Source organism: Anguilla anguilla, chromosome 2 (assembly GCF_013347855.1).
Source record: "Anguilla anguilla isolate fAngAng1 chromosome 2, fAngAng1.pri, whole genome shotgun sequence".
Classification (NCBI taxonomy): domain Eukaryota; kingdom Metazoa; phylum Chordata; class Actinopteri; order Anguilliformes; family Anguillidae; genus Anguilla; species Anguilla anguilla.
Window position 1 is genome coordinate 71,208,301 of NC_049202.1, and position 22,645 is coordinate 71,230,945.

General features: G+C 42.7%; 1 protein-coding gene across 3 annotated transcripts; it reads right to left on the reverse strand.

The window, feature by feature from the left end:
• Positions 1-5,391: 5,391 nt before the first annotated feature.
• LOC118219641 lies at positions 5,392-21,541 on the reverse strand. 3 transcript variants are annotated; one of them, XM_035402975.1, is made up of 5 exons: positions 21,436-21,541; positions 15,120-15,203; positions 10,616-10,685; positions 9,844-10,164; positions 5,392-6,606 (listed from the first exon to the last, which is right to left on the reverse strand). In XM_035402975.1, the coding sequence occupies exons 3-5, from the start codon at positions 10,671-10,673 to the stop codon at positions 6,236-6,238; spliced, it is 750 nt and encodes a 249-aa protein (XP_035258866.1). In that variant the 5' UTR covers positions 10,674-10,685; positions 15,120-15,203; positions 21,436-21,541; the 3' UTR covers positions 5,392-6,235. The 3 variants fall into 3 exon arrangements, with proteins under 3 accessions (XP_035258866.1, XP_035258868.1, XP_035258869.1); XM_035402977.1 differs by lacking the exon at positions 21,436-21,541 and having other exon boundaries at positions 15,120-16,099; XM_035402978.1 differs by lacking the exons at positions 15,120-15,203; positions 21,436-21,541 and having other exon boundaries at positions 10,616-12,120.
• Positions 21,542-22,645: the final 1,104 nt, after the last annotated feature.

A 22,645-nucleotide genomic window follows, 5' to 3' on the forward strand; every position in this document is an offset into this window, starting at 1 on the left:
TAGGTAAAATGACTTTTATGGATTAAATGAAACAACACACACAGTGAGAGAGAGAGAGAGAGAGAGAGAGAGATCATCATACATCAGGATCCACTCTCAATGCTGCATTCTCAGAACCTGAAAACCCTTTTATTTGGCAGGTCTATTTGTAAAGCCGTAAAAAAATGTATATCTTTTCGAATTTGTCAGTCAAAGCAGTTTGAACAGGTTTAATTTTGCAAACAGAAACGGCATAATAGGACGGAACCAGCCAGAAACCTCACCAACCACTGTGAATTCCATTTTAAACCATTTATGCGCAAAAAAAAAATTTTTTTTTAAACGGGCGCTGCTAATTAGCGGGAGAGAATGCGGCCCCCTGCGGCTGAGCGCCAGAGACAGCGGCAGCTTCAGTTCTCCATGGCAACCACTCGCGGATCCAGCCATGCTCCACAGCGTGGAGTGCATGTTGAAGCAGTGATCCTGCTGGCATCCCCCCCCCCCCCCCCGTTCTAGCATGCTTTCTGGACAGATTCTGAAGTGTTTACTTCACGAAGGAAGGAAACCACTTCAAACTGGAGTGGTGTAAGGCTGTAAACAAAAAACAAAACAAAAACAAAAAAAAAAAAAAACAAAAAAAACAAGAAGAAAGAAGCCATATCCTTTAATTTTGCTGGTCTTACGGGCAGAATTTTTCTGTGAATTTCAATTAGTTTTGGGTCGTGACTAACACTCCTCTTTGATTGGCAAGAGTTGGGTGTCCAAGATGTTCAATTTGTTTCTTATACCTACATTTCATACACAGGTCTCATTACAGCAGCACATGTCACTCACTTGTTAGTCCCGCCTACCACAGCTTGTGGTCTTATCATCTGTATTTATTTATGAAATATTGGCAGTCCCCCCCCCCATCTCAGTGTCAACCATTCTGAGCAAAGAATCTTACAAATTCATTGGAAAACAAACAAACAAACAAACCATGTAAATCCCCTTTCCATAATGTTATATCATAAATATGTATTGCCTAGCATATTAAATACAACATCATCAGTATAAGCCCATTGTTAAACATGTATAAATAACATCGCATCGTTTAACTCCCTATCAGTATGCCCCATGTCACATACAGCAGCTGTAGTCATACTGTAAGTCTAGACTAGGTGCACCAGATCACACCCGCCGACTTTCACAGCGTATAAAAAAGCAAACAGAAGAAAAGACTCTTCAGAGGGCCGGAAAAATCCGGTCTACTCCGGCAAATATAAGGGACGAACCAAGCAAGGGAGTCGAGGCTTTTACGGACAATCCAGAGCAATCACATCTGACAAATACCGATAACGACGAAGAAGACGTGAGCGCGAGAAGATTGCAGGACTAATAGCCGGACATGTCTCAGGTGCAGGAGTGGACCCAGGATAAATCACCCGCCCGGCGCGGGGAGATGCACGCAGATTGCTGGCTCCGGCCCAGCATCACTCAGCCTCGTCGCGAGGCGCGTTAGCAGCAATCACAGTCTGACAGCTCTTCATTAATGCCGGCACGCCGACGGAGGACGCTCCGGCGCGTGATGATTTATATACCTCATTTCACACGGTGTGCTGGCATATCGCACTCCTGTCTTTCCTGCAAGTGGAGATGGAGTGTGGAGATTGTACTTGTTTCATTTTATACAAAGAAAGTGAAACAGTCAAACATAAAAAAATAAAATAAAAAAAAATCGATGCCTCTATTTAAGAACCCTGCGCGTGTGAGACAAACTGCCAAGCACGTGCATTTCCTTCACCCTGCCCCTTCAAATAATCCCCCTCTGCCTTCCCTACTGAGACCCTTACCTATCATACAAAAATTATCCACCATACAAAGTTATCAATCAAACAAAAACAATGCAGATATGATATCAGTAAAATGTCACTGTGCTTTAGGCCCCTCTGATACTCATCTAGCATTTTACAATTCAAAAGGAAAGGATGATAGATGAGGAGCAGTGCCTAAATTAAACTACGAAACCAGACAAGGAATCGACACGGCTTTGCTTGACAGGCCAAACGCGTGCTGCGAGTGCAGTCTTGCCTTGCCTCGGACCATCAGTGAAAACAAAAGCATCACTTTCTATGTACTGTACAAAAAACGTTCATACAACAGCGAACCTACAGCGGAGAGACGCAGCCACAGTAGCAGCCATCGCAACAAAAAATAAAAATGTATGGACAGATTCTTACTCCTTTCCGTATTAAGGGGGGATTCCTTGTTGGCAACGTTCCGTTTAAAAAAAAAAATAAAAAATAAAAAAATAATAATAAATAATAAAAAAAAAAATCAATAGTCAAATGTGTTTTGTGTGCCCCCTTGTGGTTCAGGTCAGACATCACAGTTGAATTTAGTCAGCACAAATGCTGTTGTTTGAGAATCATAGTTAGAAGGGACAATATTGAGGACAAGTGGAATGTGAGGTTCAGAGCTTGTGCAGGTGTAGGGCACTCTTACTCAAACTCCTGATTTACAGAACTGGCCCCAGCAGTTTTGTATGGTATTTCCGTGTGGATATGAGACGAGGTTATTAAAATTTCATTAAAATGAATTCATTTCTGCTGAGCTGGTTTTACAATCCCCCCGCTTCCTTCATGTGTAACGGAAAGAAGAGACGACTCAAGACGGAGTGACTGGATACATCAGTTCTCCAATAACTCTTCAACGCTTGCTGATTGGCCTCGATGGCCTGATGACGTTATTCTCATATACATTTTATGAAATTAAATGTTCTACAATGTTCTTATGATCGTAAGTAAATGTTTATATTTTCTAATGGAAATCTACATTGCTAATTGTACGACAGGGTCAATTAAGAAAACAAACTTTTGTGACATACGACTAGACAAGGACGTGAGACTAGACAAGATTCAACTCACACACACCATAGTTACTTGATTTTTCCAACAGAGGGCAATATTTCATTGATGTTGAGCGTCATGGTTACAGAACTATGAATAACAGGTTTTGGAAAGTACAGAAATTATGTATCTATTAGTACATTTGTGTTGAGCTGGATGAGAAAATGGTATTCATACCAATGAAAGTTTCAGTCAAAGGATTTCGGTTCTGCTAACAAATATTTGAAACAATTCAATTTTCAATGTAATACAATCAACGGTTTAAACAAAATCACTTAAATATACAAGTTGTGGCTTAGAGCACGCCATGCCAGCTTATTTAAACACTACAGATTTCTAATGATTATACATTATGGTTCCAAGCTTAGCTGGCATTTACAATGCCGCTGTCATACTACACCAATGTAGCCAATGGGCGGCAGAGTAGTATAATGGGTAAGGAGCTGGACTTGTAACCTGAAGATCACAGGTTTGATTTGCACATAGGACGCTGCAGTTGTACCCTTGAGAAAGGTACTAAACCGGCATTGCTTTCCTATACTGTGTATATCCAGCTGTATAAATTAATGCAATGTAATGCATGTAATGTAATATTTAAGTTGCTCTGGATAAGAGTGTCTGCTAAATGCCTGTAATGTAATCTAAATCCCAAGAGGCCAGAGTGGGTGTAAGACTAGGGGGGTTACTTGTGTCACGTGCCAGGGGTACACAAGGCTTCCCAAACCTGGAAAACACAGCCTGACTCCGAACTGATTTTAAACGGAAGAAAGGTCTCCAGGAATGAGTGTGCTGACCAATATCAGCAAGCCACTTTTCAATGAGGGCAATATATTTTTATGTTTGTTTGTATTTTATACACAGTGGATCAAATTTCAGGTCATATTTTTTGTGTGGCTATAAATTTTTTAATCATAAGCTACAACAAATGTACTCATAAATATTCATGTCCGTTGGAGATGAAGACCTTTACAGTGCTAATTGTGACCTTGCACATTACCTCAGAAATTACATGGATGCAGAAAAATGAAAAAATTCTACAGTGTTTATTACATTTTAAATGAATGCCCATATGACTCAATTAGTGAATCTGTATTTGCTGAGGACCAGAAACCTTCTTTTCTCATTTAGCTGAAAAAGAATGATTAGGCACATTTTTTAAAATTTATTTCAAATATACCTTTCTGTTTCACTGCACAGCCTTCTAAAGAACTCGCAGACAATCTACTGTATCTCTGTCTGTAGACCACTCTTTTCTGGCAAACCATCAGAAAACTGTTTGAATCTGACTTTTAAACCAATTGCATGGTTGGTCTTTCAGGAAAATACTGTAGTGGCGTCACGGCCATTTTGGGATTGGACAGTGAGATAATCGGTTCGGCTTTGGGTGTATTGTGTTTGGCAGATTTGAATTAGGGGCGGCGGTTGTGTTATAAAAAGACCAAGACAGCCCGCAATGTTCAAAGCGGCATTCTCCTTTGTGAATAAATGAGAGTAATGGCTCAAAGAAATGACCCACCCAGCCTGTCCTTCTCTGGAATCACTACTGTGCTTTGTTAAAGGGATAGTTCACCATTTTGGGAAATACGCTTTTTAACTTTCAAAATGAGACATACTTTATTGAACCCCGTGGGGTAATTTGTCCTCTGCATTTTGACCCATCCTTAGTTACCTAGGAGCAGTGGGCAGCCACAGTGCAGCTGCCCACTGGGGACCAACTCCAGTTCTGAGGCAAGTGTCTTGGTCAAGGGCACCTGCAGGAGCACACCTAACATGCATGTCTTTGAGTGTGGGAGGAAACCGGAGTACCCGGAGTAAACCCACGCGAACACGGGGAGAACACGCAAACTGTGCGCATCCAGTAGAAAAATATTACCTGCTACCAATAATAATAATAATAATAATAATAATAATAATAATAATAATAATTCTTCTTATTATTGATCATTCATTTTTGCAGTGGGGGTGGTCATATTTCTTTGAGGCATAGAGCTATTATCGTTTCCTTGACTGCGCCCTCTCCACTTGACTCAGGCTCAGGGTTCAAAACATAAAGCTTTGGGGGAGCAGGGCAGGTCAGGCCACTTGGCCTGGGGGTGTAGTATGACCCATTCGAAGAGGCTGAAGTTGTTGCCGGAGTGTGGCACAGTGGGAAAGAACTGGGCTTGTAACCGAAAGGCCGTAGGTTCGATTCCCGGGACACTGCTGTTGTACCCTTGAGCAAGGTACTTAACCGGAATTGCTTCAGTATATATCCAGCTGTACAAATGGATACAGTGTAAAATGCTGTGTAAAAAAAAAAGTTGTGTAAGTCGCTCTGGATAAGAGCGTCTGCTAAATGCCTGTAATGTAATGTAATGCATCAAAGGCATTGTAGCCCCCTGTTGAGCCAACTATATTTTCAATTTCAGGGAATAGTTAGTTGAGCATAAAATACATGTGTGTTTGTGGTTAAGAAGGCTTGTTTGATGGTGCAGACATTTCAATCTCAAGCATGAAATTTGTGGTATACAAGGAGAGAAATACATAATTTATAAGTTCTTTTATTTTTAATGGTCATACAGATCAAGTCCAAGCATAAACCAGCTTCTTACATTGAAGGGTAGTTAATCAATTTTCTATTGACTATAAGCATTTGTACAAGAAGGGCATATGCATATAGAAAGGAAATAACACACTGAACAATATATGTAGTGGCAACACGTAGCAAGGCAGGAAGTGTGTGTCAGGCTTAGGAAACATGCACCCATCTCGGCATAGCGTATCGGATTCTGTACTGAGGCACTGTTCATTAGAGAGCATGGGCATGGAGGCAGCAGGGGCTAGACCATAGACATAGACCATAGACATGTACACGTGGTCATGGACTAGACGGCCGTGTCACTGTTCTGCTAGTCCAGACGCGGAAACACAAAGAAGAGGTCACGATGTTTTAAATCGGTTTACCAACCAAGTCGTGCACCGGAAAGGGCGATCGACATGTTTTACATAATCTGGACACCAGAGGGCAGTAATTCTCCACAAAATTTTGCTGTGGCGCTTGAGCATTTTGAAACAACGTTTATGTAGCTTCCCGGCGCTGTCACTCATGCATACGTACATTGCCAAGACTGGACCTTACCGGTGACAAAGTCCATTGACGACACCCCTTTCTTTATCCAGCAATCACACTTCCTGCATCATTAATATTTGAACTTGGGACTCATTGTACTCATACACAACAGCCAGGAAATATAACAATAAGGACCTGGTGCCGAGATGTGCCCTACAAACACACTAATGACAACGTTGCACTTTGGTCGTAATTTGAGTAAGTCGCAACACTACCAACAGGTGACGTTGTGACAGCATTTGCTCTATGGTCGTATGCATCACACGATAAGGACTCCGGCCAGGATCAGGAGCCAGCCCAATCCAACTATGTGCACGGAGACAGCCTGCCCCCTGCCCGCAAGCCTCGTGCCTCTCTCTGACCCATGTACCAGCGCGCTGGCCAGATAGGTCTTTGCGCCCGGGATCCACAAAGAGCAGTTGTACTCGTTTGGGTCACCTTCGGTCCGAAGGGTACTGGACACGTTGTACATCCCCTTGGGGTTGGGGTCGCCGGGGTCGGCCGCCGTCGAATCGGAGGTGACATTTTTCCCACGGTGAAACCAGTGCACCTCGCCCCGGGGGTAGACCCCGTGGAAATGGCAGCCTACTTTCGAGGGCGAGTAGTCCGTGTAGACCTTCCCGTAACATTCTTTAGGAGGAGAGAAAGAGAAAACTTTTTTTTAAATCGTACATTGATCCGATGACAGAAGACGAGTCAGAGGGGGCCTCACAAACGCAGTTAAAAAATTGGCCGAGTAAGATGTATACAGTGACCTGATGAGCTCCACTCCTGAAGCTTCCAGTATTCAAGTCCAGGACTGCATGACCTGTGTGGTTTTAGACTGGTGCCAGTGTACTGTGTTCTCGGCTAGAAATAGCGGTACAAAATAAGTATTGTACCTTACTGAACCCGTGTTTAGCAGTTGTCTATGACCATGAAATGCACTTTTTGTACGTCCCTTTGGATAAAAGCGTCTGCCAAATGAATGTAATGTAATGTAATGTACTGTAATGGTTAGGGAACGTTACTTGTAGCTCAGAGGCTGCAGGTTTGATTCCCAGGTGGCACAGCTGTATCCTGCAGTAAGGGGGTACCCCCCCCCCCCCCCCACACCCCGAAACCACCAAAAAGCCGAAACCCCTCTTGCATACAAAATGCTCTAGTTATGGTCTATTGCCTGAATTGTTGCAGTATTAAATGGTTTAAGAATATCTGTGTATAAGGTGCTCTGGGTAAGAGCATCTGCTAAATGCCTAAATGCAGAATTTCTCATTAATATTAATTCATCCCACTGAAAATCAGGTCCAGAATGTTTGGCAATCTTGATGAAAATGAGAGGAAAAAAGGCCATATTAAATAAACCACATGAATAATGAGGTACACTTTATGCTCAAACATATAAGAACATTGTAAGCTTTTACTGTAATATAATTGTTCTTTAAAAATATCTGCTTTATTGAGTTATACTATTTTTCTCAAGAACATAGGCACCAAAATTATTGGGAGCCCTAAAAATTATTTTAAATAAAAACAGAGTTAAGTTTGTAATAAAATGCTCCATATTTAAGTTAATCTCAGTCTTAAAGGTCCAGGAAACTGGATTCAATGTGTGGTTGTATTCCCCAGAAGTGACAATTGATTGTCTTCTTAATATTTTTTTCAAGTTTTTAACACAGTTAAATTGCAATGAACACTATTAGATTGTCACGACTTGTTCAGCAGACAAGGACAGGGTGGGTGTTTAACCTGCGCTCACGGATATTCTCAGCCCTAAAAACAGCTCATATATTAACCATTCCTCATTGCTAGGGTTAGAGCACGTTGCCCAGACTACCAGACAACACGAAAGAAAGCAACATAAGCTAGGCGTTTACCATTGTACAGTTAAACCTGCACTCAACGTGTAATGATGTTGTAACACAGAGCTGGTGCACAGCAGCATTCGACTCGACGGCAGTCTCAAACTCCAGGCGCTACACCTGAATAAAGAAAGGCTGTAACTCCACATGTCTAAGCTTGGAAGGTATTCCATAATTGCTAGCTAACAGTAGGCCGCCTACTTACGACCTATCAGGCGTCTGTTCTGCCGCCACCGGGAGAGTCACTATCAGTTGGGAGGCGTAGAAACGGAAGGCACTGTATAGTGCCCCAGCTCTAACCTTTTTAGCAAAGCCACACTGTTTTTGCAGATTATTGGTGAAGACCTTGTTGAAAAATGGGCGCTACAACTATCAGCTGTTGGGATTGTTACGATGTTACAGTGGCCGTAGTGCCTCCAGACATTAAACTCATCTCCTGTGGGTCTCTTCATTTCTTGGAAAAGAAGAAAGCGTATTGGTACTTCTGCAGCAGCCAGAGAAGGCACGGTGCATTTCCGACTTCCGCACAAAAGTGGCAAGAGCATTATTTACATATGGAGTAGAAAGGATTTTGTCATAGAATTTTAGTGAGATACAATAAGCCCAGCTGACTCCAGCCACGGGAAATCTGGTGCTTAGCCAAGGGGGAAAGCACAGGCCTTTTGTTGTCTTTGCAAGAGTCATTTAAAAATATTTCTGGGTAATTTGGGAATTCCAAAATGTACTGAAACAACACATCAGCAAATTTCAGTTTCTTGGACCCTAAAGAAACTGTATTGTGGCACACCATCAGTGTTGGTTTCACTAGGGTATAAAAAAATAAGGTAACTGTCATATTACATTTCTGTGCCAAGACCCCTCCAAATGTGTTCTCCAACCTTATCAAACATTATAGGAAAAGGCTCAATGCTGTTCATTTCTGCCAAGGGAGGCTGTACCAAGTACTAATCGCTGGGGTGGCAATACTTGTGAAAGCAATTTCGTTTTTGGAAATAAATGTATTTATTTGAAAAATGTATTGTTTTTGTTGATTCTGTCATGGTCCTGTTTTCCTGTCTGTGTTTCCCCTGTTGGGCCGCCAGATGGCGGCACTTCTGTTTTGTGTCCTGCTCCCCCCCTGTTAATTGTATGATTGTTTCATTGTCTCGTTATCCCATCATTGTTCCCACCTGTGTCTTATCCCCTCCTTCTGGTTTGATTGTTTTTTGAGTTCACCTGTGTCTTGTTACCCCTGTCTATTTAAGTTTCCCCCTCCCTTGACTCAGGTGCTGGTTCCTTGTGGTTATGTCAGATTGTTTGTGCGTAAGCCTCTGCCCCATGTGTTCCTGCCCATGTCTTGGTTTTCTAGGGTTTTTTTGGAGTTTCTGCATTTCCTTTGTTCCTGTGTTTGTTTCCTACGTATGTTTGCGCCGACCGTATGTACCTGCCTGTGTTTGTGACCTGTTTGTGTTTGTTTGAATTACCCTTGTGTTCTGCCTGCCTGTGTTCTGCTCTGACCGTGTTCTGCCCTGCCTGTATTTGTGAGTCCCCCTTGTTTTCTGCTTTTAGATATGTTTTGAGTTTGTGGTTTTGCCCATTGTGGCCTTGTTTGTTCCCTGTTTGTTTGCCTGTTAGTAAAGTCTTTGTTAATTTTCCCCTTTTTGAGTTTCGTGGTTTTTTCCCACTCTGCACCTGGGTCCCAGCACCCGTACCGTGACATGATTCCATGTCACGAAATAAAGTATTTAAACCGTGTGGGGAAAATGACAGAACATCTCATTTGTTTTTTTTTTTTAAATAGTCTTCATCTTTGTCAAGAGTGCCAATAATTCTGGACACTGGACGCTCTATGGATCCACATACTGTAGTTTCGGGCACAAATAGCAATACTATCTATGCAATACACACCAACAGAGAAGAAATACTCACCTTTTTTTTAAGTAAAAACATCAAAGGCTTTTGAAATAGCCTATTACATTGGGTGTGATTCTTTCCTTTAAAAAATAAAATAAAATAAAATTTGTTGGAAAAACTGAATGGCACTCACCTTCAACGTCCACCTTGGATGTGTTGTTCTTTATGCCCCGGTTGGACCGTAGCTTGCAGATGTAATCGCCCCGGTCTGTGGGCCACAGGTGTGTGAAGGTGAGTGCCAGCTGCGTCGGGGGCGTGTAGCTACACCGAATCCTGTGGCCGTCGTGGCTCTTCAGCCCCGTCTTATTATCGCACAGAGTCTTATTATCGCGCTTGCGGATCCAGGAGAGGCTGCTCACCTTGAGGCCCGCCTCCTTGGAGACGTTGCAGCGTAGCGTCACGTTACTGTGGCAGGGCTCCGCTACCAAATCGCTGGTGCTCAGCTGCACTAATTCTGAGGAAGGGGGACGGAAGGAGGGAGATGTAATCTGCGCAGAAGCCGTGACTCTGCTCTTGCTGCAGGGAAGCGGCACCGATAGGACACTCACCGAACGCGCAGCGACCGCGAGCGCACTACGCGCGTAACTGAAGCGTAGTTGAAGTACTGTTAGTCCTCTCGTTGCAACCATCGCATATGAAATCACAACAGTCTAGTATCGGTAGTAAGAACAAAGCCAAGCAACGGACGCTCATGCTCTTAGCACTTGACAAATGTATTTTATAATGCCAATGCAGTAAATAAATACATAAAAATAAAAAAAAATTATGTATGCGTTCATTGCCAAACAAAGAATGCTATCTAGGAATTAACGGTTGGCATGGTGAATGCAAATCCCTCAGTTAATTGGCCTGTCCTACAGTACATTATATGGACACGTCAGTTCGGTTTGTGAAACATTACTTACTAGTCGCTGCAGAGCTACTTAGAAGGAGCCAAAAGAACAGGGCTGTCCGGATCTCCATGTTTGACTTTACCTGTAACGTATACAGTATGCAGGGCTCAGCTGTGTTACGTGCTGTGGACTTTCTTGAAGCTCAAATATTCAAACACACAATGCAAGCATCATCTGGCAGCAGGGCAGCAGTGAGTAGGGGAGAGCGGCGTCCATTGGGATATGGGTTCAGTTGTTACGCAGTGTTTTTTTGGCAGATTCGAAATACGCTAGTATGCAGTCAATCGCCTTGCAAACCCCCCATACATACCCTCTTTCACTTTCTATTTCAAGTGACCGGCTTTGGATCAATTTCGTGCTCTGTTCACCGAACGTCGTATTTAAAATTTTTTTTTCTTTTTTTTGCGCCATGGTTATTTTTTCAGCTACTGTCATGTTTTTAGCTGTGAATTCCACCAACACACTGAATCCAACTGGACTGGATGACAAACATCGGAGGTGCTTGCATATGAAATCAACTCCAAAGTAATTTGAATAAAAATAACAGGTTGGAGCTCATATTAACTGCACATGTACCAATACTGGGAGGAAACATGAACATGAACTCTGAATTAATTTATTAATTAAAAAAAAAGTTTTTAACAATTGATCTCACCCATCGTAACAAACAACCTCGCCGGGTCCATTGTTAGAATGGGTGTTTAATTTGTAGTCAAACTGTAACTTTCATGTTTCCAACGGAGTTTAATAAACATCAGCAATAGTTGAAAGAGGCACAGAAAAATTTCATTACGAAATATTGTCATTGTCATGCAAGTGGTCACTTAGTAATCGAGTGAAAGACAAAATGTGTGATAATGGAGCCCACTCTCCCCTACTGCACACCTGTAACAGTGAGTTCTGTCTACCTGTGGGGCAGCAGTGATAGTGAATATAGCACACCTGCACTCTCAGAAGTAAATGTACAGTGTGGATATATTTCTGTTCTTTGAGGAACACATTTCCCAAAAGTACTCTGAAAGTTCAAAAATGTTCTACTTGGGTACTAAAAAGCATTATTTACAAGAAAAATGTAATTTTACACACCTATAGTGTATTACTCCAATCACAAGCATTTGTTTTCTGTTTTCTGGCACTTTTTCTCATATTTTTCAGAGTGTGTATCAGTGAATACCCTACCCTGTAGGGTTGCATTTAGCATCAAAGGACATTGTATACATTTGGGACAGTAATAACAGAAACAGAATCTACCAATATTCAACAATGTATTAACAAAATAACCACTAGCAAACAACTTTTCATAACCTTGTTTCCCAGCATGCTGACTATAATCGGACTATAACTGAACACAGCATTGCCAAACCCCACGCATTCACCACAGCACTCTAAACTGAGGCCATTTTGATATTTTGTGAATGTCATGGTGAATGTGAAAGTTACCACTACAGCAAGGTTTCCGCCAGTGTATTGACCCCCCGCCGGGCCTAAGCATCAGGGATTAAAAAAAAAAAGTATTTTAAAGATGTTTTTTAAACTACAGTTACAGTGGGGCGGCTAGGTTGGAAAGCTCACTAGCGACATCTGTTGGTTAAAATGTGAACGCACTATAGGAAAACAGCAGGTCTGTTCTTTACCCTCATTGTGCATAGAGTGACATTCAACACTTGATGCTTCCAACTATCACAAGCTAACGGTACCTAGCAAGGCACCATTTCTTTAGTAGGCTAACTAACCTCGTTACAAACTGTGTTATCACTTCATCTCGTCGGTAAGTACATTCTTTTTATATTAACTTAAGCAGTGTGTAGGTAACGTTAAACTAGTAGCATGAATGTAACGTTCGATACATTGTAACATTACATGATTTATTAATCACCATCGAAATAACGACTTCACTTGTTTATTAATAACGTTAGCTTGATGACACTAATGTGCATGACAACGTGGTCATTTAGCTAACTTAGCTAGCTAGCCAAACAGTCAGTAACACAGATACATATATATTTTGTTGTTGTTGAAATGTGCCCAGTATTCCAATGCTGTACATTGTTGTAAGATTCAGTAGCCAATCTGTAGGCAGCGTTGTGCATATCCCGCTCTTACAGCTCGTTTCCAGCCGAAACCACTGCAAAGAGAGCAAACCTTTTTTTTTTTAAATCAGTGACATTTCCTTCTGACATCTACGACGACGTCAATCGCAAACACGACATTTATTTTGCCTTTTTGTATAGATATTTCCATGGATAAAATCACATTTATTATTATTATTATTATTAATATTATTATTATTATTATTATTATTATTATTATTATTATTGGTAAAAACATGTACTTCATATCCAGGGAGATAGCCAACTACTAGCACGTTACATGACATGTGTAGCCATTTAGTAATACGATCGCATTTCAGGCTAGAAAATAACCTCTTAATCCAAAGAAATTGCTGAGTTGTCTTAGAATCGTTATCGCAACAGAATGTATCAAGGCTGGCAGCCCGGATCAAATTTGTTGTAACAGCTGCTGTCCAAAACAAACACCTGAGAGAGGCTGCCTTGCGTGCGTGCCTCCCCCAAGGCGTTACGTCATTGTTTTTGCACTTGTTGTACGTCGCTCTGGATAAGAGCGTCTGCTAAATGCCTATAATGTAATGTAATGTAATGTAATGTTTTGCAACGCGCATCTGTCGTAAAAAGATGCTGGCTGCGACAAGCGGAATCGATAAGCTCGGAGCCAGATACGATTCCAATGAATAGGACAACTTGGAACCGGTTCGCGATTCCCATCCCTATTTAAATGTGCCCAGCATTCCAAGGCTTGTTGTAAGATTCAGTAGCCAATCAGGACTTGAATACAAGTTTTTTGTAGAGTGCAAAAACTTTGATATTATTTATTTTTATTTCTTTTGTTGTTATTGAAATGTGCCCAGCATTCCAAGGCTGTAAGAATCAGTACCCAATCAGGACATTTTTCAAGTTTTTTGTAGAGTGCAAAAACTTTGATATTATTTATTTTAATTTAATTTATTTTGTTGTTGTTGAAAACACAGCATTCCAAGTCTATTGTACATTGTTGTCAGTTTCTTTGTAAGACTATGCTATGCTGTAAATAGTTGTTGATTTTTTTAAAATGTGTGTTGAATAAATGACTTATTTATAACAACATTCACATTACGTAGTTATATTTTCAAATCTCCAGTCAGCTTTTAGCACTGACTTAATGTAGGGCCCTATGGAATCTGTGTTATAGATTTTTTAAATTCTCAATTTCGCGATTCCGTCCGTGATTCTGTTATCACAGAAACTATAGGGCCCTACCTTAATGCTGCCATCAGTCTGTCGCTGGCCCGCGCCGGGCCCCCATCAAAAAAGACACTCCCCTGTCAAAAGATACTTGCCACCGGGCCTAACAACTTTTCTGGGGGAAACCCTGCTGCAGGCTATGTAGACATCAAAATATTTGAAAACTGAATTGAACCATCTAGCCCATTCAGATCATTTAGGCTTGCCATTTCCCTTTAGACTACCACTGCAGCAAGCCTGGTGGTGTCTGTACCTACTGGCCTGGCAAGCGTATCTGTTCACTGAAAGCTTTCAGCTTAAAAATATACTTCCTGATTCCACTATAGAATTTACTCATTAAAACTCATTTCTATCTATGTCATCAAGACAATTTACTAGCAAAATGAGCCAGTCGCCAAAAAAGCACAAAAAAAATTCTTAGTTGACTTCTTTAATCAGCAATGCAATACTGTTTATCAAATCTCTGGCCAAGTAACACTAAACAATTTAAATATGTTTGTTGAGAAAAATTAACAACACGTTGTTTTAAAAAAATTATTGTGGTCTAACTTTTCCCACCCCTGAACCATATTTGCACCTTATTGTTTGGTGGTAGAGCGGGTCATATTGTTGCATATAAGTGGTTAGAATATGTGTTCGTAATGTGATTTACTTGACTAATGTGTCAGTATTATGTTTTAGCCAGCTCCTCAAGCAAAGCATGTACAAAACCGGATTTGCTCTTTTGGGTTATTATCAGCGTACGGAACAACAATGACAATAAACAGTAAACTGAGTGCCTCAGGGGTGAAAGTAAATCTGTATCCTGTCGGAAGAATAAAATTCTGAGCAACACACAGTGTTGACGTGTGGGGAACAGCATATAATCAATCATAAACAGAAAACAATGTGACTTTAATATACAAATGTAATTGTGATTTATTATGTAAATTATGTTGCGTTTATAATGGGTAGTGCTGAATACAGCTTAACTAAATAATAGGCTAAAAAATACAATGTGCAGTGAAATATATTAATTCATTTAAATAAAGCCAGTTTAAAAATGTGCTGTGAGTTTTAAAACCACAATTTTCATTCATTTTTTTTTTCGACACGCGCAATGTTTCATAAGTATCCACAATGTAAGAAATTATTTAAATGAAACAATTTTTGTTAGTCAGTCTAACTAATTTTTTTGAGAGAAGAGGCTCTTTGTTAGCGCTAGGATAAGTACTCACTCAGTGCTGAACTCTGATGCCATCTGGAATGTCTCTCTGTTGACTTCCTGGTTTGTGTCTTTTGAGATTTCCCTCACTGCAATTCTACAAGGTGAAGCAGATTAATGATTACTTACTTTGTGGCTGTACGGGCCATGCTGCAGAGCCACACCTACATCTTCTCATGTTCAAGACCAGCGAAAGCACTTTTTTTTTGTTGTTTTTTTTGTTGTTGAAACTTTTACTGCCTCGGTCGGAACACACTTGCTTGAAACAAGTCTTGAAATTGAGAAAACGTTTTTGTTTGAGGGACATGTACAATCCTGTCTTTGTGTCTGGCTGAGTCATTCAAAAATTCCTGGCTGCAGAATACGCACTATGGCTTTCATTGCACTATTCATTGGTTTATTTTTAACAAATAATGTAATACGAGATCAAAGCAAAACCACACAGCTTCATAATGCTGAAATATGTGGTCGTGATTGTTCAAAATTAAATATTTACAGTTTATAGTTCACCGGGGATCATAATATGGCAGTAAGGGCATTTTATTTGGAAGATTTTGCAATAGAATGTATTTTTCTTTAGAATGATACACTGTCAGATGTACCTGATGGCGAATTATTGCCGTGCAAAACAAGTGCAGTTGTTTGATGTTCTGTTTTGTTGCATTTTATTTGAGAAAAGATGACAACACTAATTTGATATTTGTCATTGCGGCATATTAGTTTGGAAAATTAAGGAGCTAGGAGGTCTGCTGTGTTGTGCAATTTGTGTATTACGTATATAATGTATGTATGTGCTGTATGTATTGTAGGTACCTGTCTTAAATGTATGTATAATGAGCAATGTGCAATTGTGCTGTCCTATTGTGTGTTATTATGTGTACTGTCTTCGTACAGCAAGCACCAGATGTGTCTAAAACAAATTTCCTTCGGGACTTGTTCCTGGTTATGGTTATACACGTTGTTGTACGTTGCTCTGGATAAGAGCGTCTGCCAAATGCCTGTAATGTAATGTAATGGGACAAAGTCTATCTTATCTTATCTTATCTTATCTTATCTTATCTTATCTTATCTTATCTTATCTTATCTTATCTTATCTTATCTTATCTTATCTTATCTTACCTCACCTCATCTTATCTTATCTTTTTTTCTGAAATGTTGAAATGGAACACCCACTCAGTCGAACGCAAACAACTGCATGCATTTTTCACAAGAACATCCCTGTCGCACGGCTGTGACTTTTTCTGCCACGGCTAAAACTTTTTGAGATTGATCAGTTTAGTCCCCCCATCCACAAAGACGTTTAATCGCGAGACCCAAATCTCCGTGGCACCCATGTGCTGCGCCAATCCATGCCACTCTGTGCTTAAGCAGTTACTGGGGCAGACAAGCAGTCGTTAGGCAGTCTTATTTGCTGTAGCCTTGGCAATGGTGAGATATCCCCGTGGCGACCGCCACTCAAAAACTCTTGACCACCCATTGTGATGTCACTCAACCTGAGTCTGCTGCTTCAGGCTGTTTTCTTCCCTCCGGCGCCGCCGGCTGCACTTTGTACCGTGCCTCTGCGCCGCGATGCGCTGGCGCTGTGCTTCGCCCGCGCGGGCGGCTCCCTTGGCCGTGCTGCTATCGGGGGGAAGTGTTTGCGCACCTCCACCCACGCAGTTGCCCAGCGCTGCAGGTGATAAGCAGAGCTGTGAGATTGCGTTCGTCCACGGACTCGCGTGCAGAAGCGTGGCTGCGACGGCGTAGATTTTACACCGTCCTACAGAAATTACAAAGCGCTGCACGTTTTCCACCGCCACGGTGCTCAGTGCTGATTTTTAGATGGGACGGGCCCCTTGAAATTGTTTTTTTTTTTTTTTGTATTTTGGAGTGAAAGAAATGGAAGTCTAGTCCTCTGTTGTTGTGTCACGATTCCTCATCCACAGACTAATGGATGCATTACTTGACGCTGAAGTGCATTTATGCGTCTCTGCTAATAACCGTGCGGATCCCGCACATAATGGTTCGATAAGCTACTGAGCCTGAGCGGGTGGGGGGGGGGGGGTGGGGGGGGGGGGAGATTTAAGAGCTCGACGCCGCTTTTTAGAGAAGGGGCTGAAAATGAATTTGAGTGCGGTTCTGGTTTTCACAGGTTTTTACGCGTCGGTCTCTCCAGGGGCCTTAACCATTTAACTGGCACACCAAGAAAAAACCCCACAGAAAACATTTACAATTTAGCATTCTGCCAGTTAAGGGTGGTCATTTAGATGTTTTATATATAATCATCTCAATATATAAATACTCTTAAATCCCCCTAGTTCACAAGCTATAGCAGCACACCCCCTGAGTTTGCTGTTATAAGAGTGCAGTGCGAGACTGCACAGAAAACACTAAGGGAATTAATTAATCTCTTGTGGTTTATGACTTGCCTTCATGACAATAAATTAGAAGAGAAAATGTTTTTTGACAGATACGGTTATTATCCACGTTGGCATTTTAGGGGCTAGTGATCCGTAAGGTCTCCAGACTCATTATTTTCAGTTGCATGTTAAATTGTTATCAACAGTGCTCTGAAAAAGTTATTTAAAAAAAAAAAAAAAAAAAAAAAACACACTGAAAGTTGGGAAAGATGAAAGATGCACAGCAACGGATTCAACAGCTGCAGTGCCAGATTTCTGAAGGCAGGGTTTAACATATATAAACACGAACTTAATGTACAACGGTAGCCCAACTCTGGTTTCTGTCTAAGAGTTTGCGGGAGATGAATTAAGTCCTTTCAGAGGTGGGCCGGAGGCGTTGCGCTTTGAAGCGATCCCAGGCCTTGCCGGGAAGGGGAGGGATTAGCCAGCTCCGGTTGTTAGCGCATTACACACTACCTCCGCTGTACTCCTGCTACGCGGTAATCCCAGCTCAGGGGCGGTGATGACTTCACACACAACCTATGCATTTATTTTCCGTGTTCATTAAAAAAAAAATTAAAAAAAAAAAAATGTTTTTTGCAGGGATATTGATGAGCTGTGGTAGGAGCATGCTTACAGAAAGGCCAGGCTGCAGAGAGAAAGAGAGAGAGAGAGAGAGGGGGGGGAAATAAAAGACAGAGAGAGAGAGTAGAGAGAGATAGATAAATAGAGAGAGAGAGAGAGAGAGACTTTTTGACTTTTAAGGTCTGCTTTATTCACCATTCCACCAACCTTCACAAGACCTCAAAAGCCATTTTTATAAAACAAAGAATCACGACCCCATGACCTGCACAAAACCCCAGGCACCAACAAGAAAACCAAAACATTCACCGAAAGAAAAAAAGAAACCAAAAAAAGATAAACAAAAAAGAAAAATTAAAAACGAAGAAACCAAAACACTCAATTAAAAAAGAAAAGAAGAAAATAAATAAATAATTAAGTACATGAATAAATAAAAACAGACACCACCCACCCACCCACCCACCAGAGAGAGAGATAGAGAGAGACAGAGAGAGAGAGAGAGACAGGAGGAAAGGAAAAACCAAAGGAAAACTCCCACCAATGCATGCAGAGCAGAATTAGGCAGATACCCATTGATAATTAACATAAAAAAAGAGCACTTAAATTTTGGATGCACCTCAAATCAAGTCCCCAAGACACAATGCAATTTCAAGCACTGAGAACCCAAGACCTGAAACCCCAAAAGAGTCCTCTCAGTCAGCTGGTCATGAGACTCACTAACCAACTAAAACCAAACACTGACCAAACTCAGACCAGTGCTGCTTTAAAACCAGAAATTAGAATAAACCAAATAATTAAACAAACAAAAGATGCCTATCTGGAACACTGGAATAACGAAACCAAAACACAAAATAAACTTAATTGCTACTTGGCCCTAAACAGAGAATACAATTTGGCAGAGTATCTCTCCTCTGTCAGAGATACAAAGCAGAGACAAATCCTGACAGGCTCAGTGACCACACCTTAGCAATTGAAAAAGGAAGGCACAAAAAAACATGGCTACCCAAAGAAGAACGTATATGTGGTCACTGCAAGACAGGAGAGGTAGAGACAGAGATGCACTTCCTGTTATATTGTGAAAAATATTCACAGATAAGGGAAACATATTTTAATAAGATCCAAAATTCAACATTCCTAAACAAATTTCCCTCCCTAACAAATGACCAAAAGCTGCGAGTCCTATTAGGAGAAGGAGCGACAGCCTCACTCGCAGCTAGATACGTTTTTGCCTGTCACAGCCTGAGGGACAATGGGTGAACATCCAGCAAACATATGTATGTGTGTGTATATATATGCATATGTGTTTGTATGTATATGTATATGTGTGTGTGTGTGTGTGTGTGTGTGTGTGTGTGTGTGTGTGTGTGTGTGTGTGCGTATGTATGTACATGTATGTGTATATATATATATATATATATGTGTATATGTGTATATATATGTATGTGTATATGTGTGTGTGTATATGTGTATATATATGTATGTGTATATGTGTATATATATATATGTGTATATGTGTATATATATATATGCATGCGTGTCTTCTGCTTGTCTTCTTTTTTCTTTTTAATTATATATTCTTACTGTAGTTAATTACTGTTATCACTACGCTTTGGTAATATATATTTTAAAATATGTCATGCCAATAAAGCATTTGAATTTGAATTTGAATTTGAATTTGACAGAGAGACAGAGAGAGAGAGAGACAGAGAGACAGAGACAGAGAGAGAGCGAGAGAGAGACAGAGACAGAGAGAGAGACAGAGAGACAGAGAGAGAGAGAGACAGAGAGACAGAGAGAGAGCGAGAGAGAGAGACAGAGAGACAGAGAGATAGATAGAGAGAGAGACGGAGAGAGAGAGAGAGAGTGAGGGAGTGAGATCACAGCGGTGAACGGGCTGCCTCCCGTAGCCGCGTACCGACAGGAGAGTGATGGTGTCGGGCGGCCCGGCCGAACCTCTCACCGCGCGCTCCGGTTACCCCACTACCTTATCCGCGGCGTGGTTCTCGGTGTTTGCCCCGTTAGGGTGAATCTTGCTCTGCGTGACACGGAGGCGCGGACGGGGGCGAGCTGGGGTCAGCGGTGGGACGGCTGGCGGGGCCATGCGCTTATTAGTCAGAAGGCTCTTTCTAAACCTGTTGCCTTTCACTCTGCTGGAGAGAGGTGGAAGGTGGTCTGAAGGTGTCCCATTAACTGAAGGACAATCAGGCGAGCAGGCTCTCCCCCAGGGCTTTCAGCAGTGCTTTGTCCGCCATCACAGCTGCTGTGGCCGCCTCTTTTCGCGAAAGGGGAAAGCGGCTGGAGTGGCTGTGGATGCCTCAGCAGGTGCGGGAGAGAAGAGCTGTGCGTGCAGAAACAATAAGCTTTCATCTGCGTGGGGGGGGGGTGGGTGGTGGGGGGGGAGGAAGGAGGGGTCCGCCCTCCTCTCCACGGGCTTCAGTGGACCCAGTGGATCCTCTTTGATAACGAGCCCGAATCCTGGGCGTTTTCTTTCCCGATACAGAGCACAAAGCAGAAAGCAAAGCAATGCAAACAAAGCAAAGCACAAAGCAGTGTGCTCCGAGCCAGTAAACACACACTGCGCACACACACACACACACTGCGCACACATACACACGCACTGCGCGCGCACCACACACACACTGCGCACACACACACACACACTGCGCACACACACACACGCACTGCGCACACACACACACACTGCGCACACACAACAAGTCTTCAGCTGCTCAGGGGGGCGTGCTAACGGCTAGCGGCAGCGGCTCACCTGTAAATTATGCAGATCTCGTCTTACGCGCAGACTTTGCCTCTGAGAGGTGGCATTTCAGGCTTTGCTTGCCGCGCGATCTTAGAACAGAACTGGTTCGTAACTGGGCTGCCGATAATGATGATGACGAGCCGGGAGGAGATGATGTAATCATCAGGGGCGACATAGCTCAGGAGGTAAGACCGATTGTCTGGCAGTCGGAGGGTTGCCGGTTCAAACCCCGCCCTGGGCATGTCGAAGTGTCCTTGAGCAAGACACCTAACCCCTAACTGCTCTGGCGAATGAGAGGCATCCATTGTAAAGCGCTTTGGATAAAAGCGCTATATAAATGCAGTCCATTTACCATTTAATCTCTTTATCCGGGTGAACCGACAGCGCCGCTCAGCGGGGCTGCTTATGAAGGCCCCTGCTCGGGGCTGTGCGTGTGCGGAGCTGGGCTTTCCCGCAACGCGGGAGACCTGTGGCTATAGCCTGCGCCCGGCCGCCTCGCGCCGAACGCCAGAGGAACACGCTCTGCTGAAGCCGTGGACTCAAACAGGGTGTCGAATTCGCTCGCACGGTGTCTTGTATCCGTTAAAAGGGAGCGAAGATGCAAGACTTACCCGATTCCCCCCCCAACAGACGGGCAGAAAGCTCCGGGACCCGGCTTGGGGTTGTCTGAGGTCGCACGGGTGGTCAGGTGACCTCACTGCTGCCCCTCACACTGTGTTAGAAGAAGAAGAAGAAGAAGAAGAAGATATACTTTATTGATAATTTGTAATTTTCCTCTGCATTTGACCCATCCTAGTTACTTAGGAGCAGTGGACAGCCACAGTGCAGCGCCCGGGGACCAACTCCAGTTCTGAGGCCAGTGGTCTTGGTCAAGGGCACCTGCAGGAGCGCACCTAACATGCATGTCTTTGAGTGTGGGAGGAAACTGGAGTACCCGGAGTAAACCCACGCGAACACGGGGAGAACATGCAAACTCCGCCATTATTGAAGTTATTAAAGCAAATAGTAGGGACTTAATGAACCTAATGGCCTACTCTGGCAGAACTGTTTTCCTTTCCTTAATGGTGTACGCTGTGCTGTGTACTTTGCGATCTGTAAAAAAAAAAAAAAAAAAAAACTAATAAAAAAAATCTCCGCCCCCAGTCAGTAACTAGGCTGAAGAGGCGGCAGTATAACCTAAAGGTTGCAGTTTCGATTCCCTGGTAGGACACTGCCGTTGTAACCCTTGAGCAAAGGTACTTAACCTGAATTGCATTCAGTATATAACCAGCTGTATAACTATGGATGCAATGTAAATGCTATGTAAAAAAAAAAGTTATGTAAGTCGCTCTGGATAAGAGCGTCTGCTGAACGCCTGTACTGTACTGTAGTGTAAGGGCTGCGTGTCTGTGCGCTGTCTGTGTACGAGACCCTTCTGGTTTCCGTTTCTCTGAAATGGCTGCTCCCGGGAACATTTCGTCATCGTTTGAAGAGCGCTGCTTTGCTGGCGTTTGCCCCCGAGCCTGTCGGAACAGGCCGTCTCTCTGCAGTGACCTCCTCCTCCGCTGTTTTCGGCCGGAGAGAGGGAAGGATCTTTTAACAGCGCGTTCACCGTTCAGCGCCACGAAGCACGGCACTGGGCGTGGCCTTCGTGCACCGGGGCGTTGAAAGTGCCGGCCCCCGCTCGCCCGGTCGCCCTCTGTCTGTTCTGCAGCGATTCGTTCGAGGCTGGGAACCGTCTCCAGGACCGGTGGGAGCTGGCGGGGGGAACGGTTCCGTTTTTTTTTCTTTTTTTTCCCCCCTCAGGTACCATCACAAACTTGCTCTTGAACGACGCGTTTG

What these genes read in the sequence shown, in the direction of transcription:
- LOC118219641 (XM_035402975.1), bottom strand. Translation starts at nt 10,673, where the DNA reads ATGGAGATCCGGACAGCCCTGTTCTTTTGGCTCCTTCTAAGTAGCTCT. An exon ending in AAGTAGCTCTGCAGCGACTA is followed by an intron (nt 10,165 to 10,615) that starts GTAAGTAATGTT and finishes CCCCTTCCTCAG; the next exon opens with AATTAGTGCAGCTGAGCACC. An exon ending in ATCCAAGGTGGACGTTGAAG is followed by an intron (nt 6,607 to 9,843) that starts GTGAGTGCCATT and finishes CTCCTCCTAAAG; the next exon opens with AATGTTACGGGAAGGTCTAC.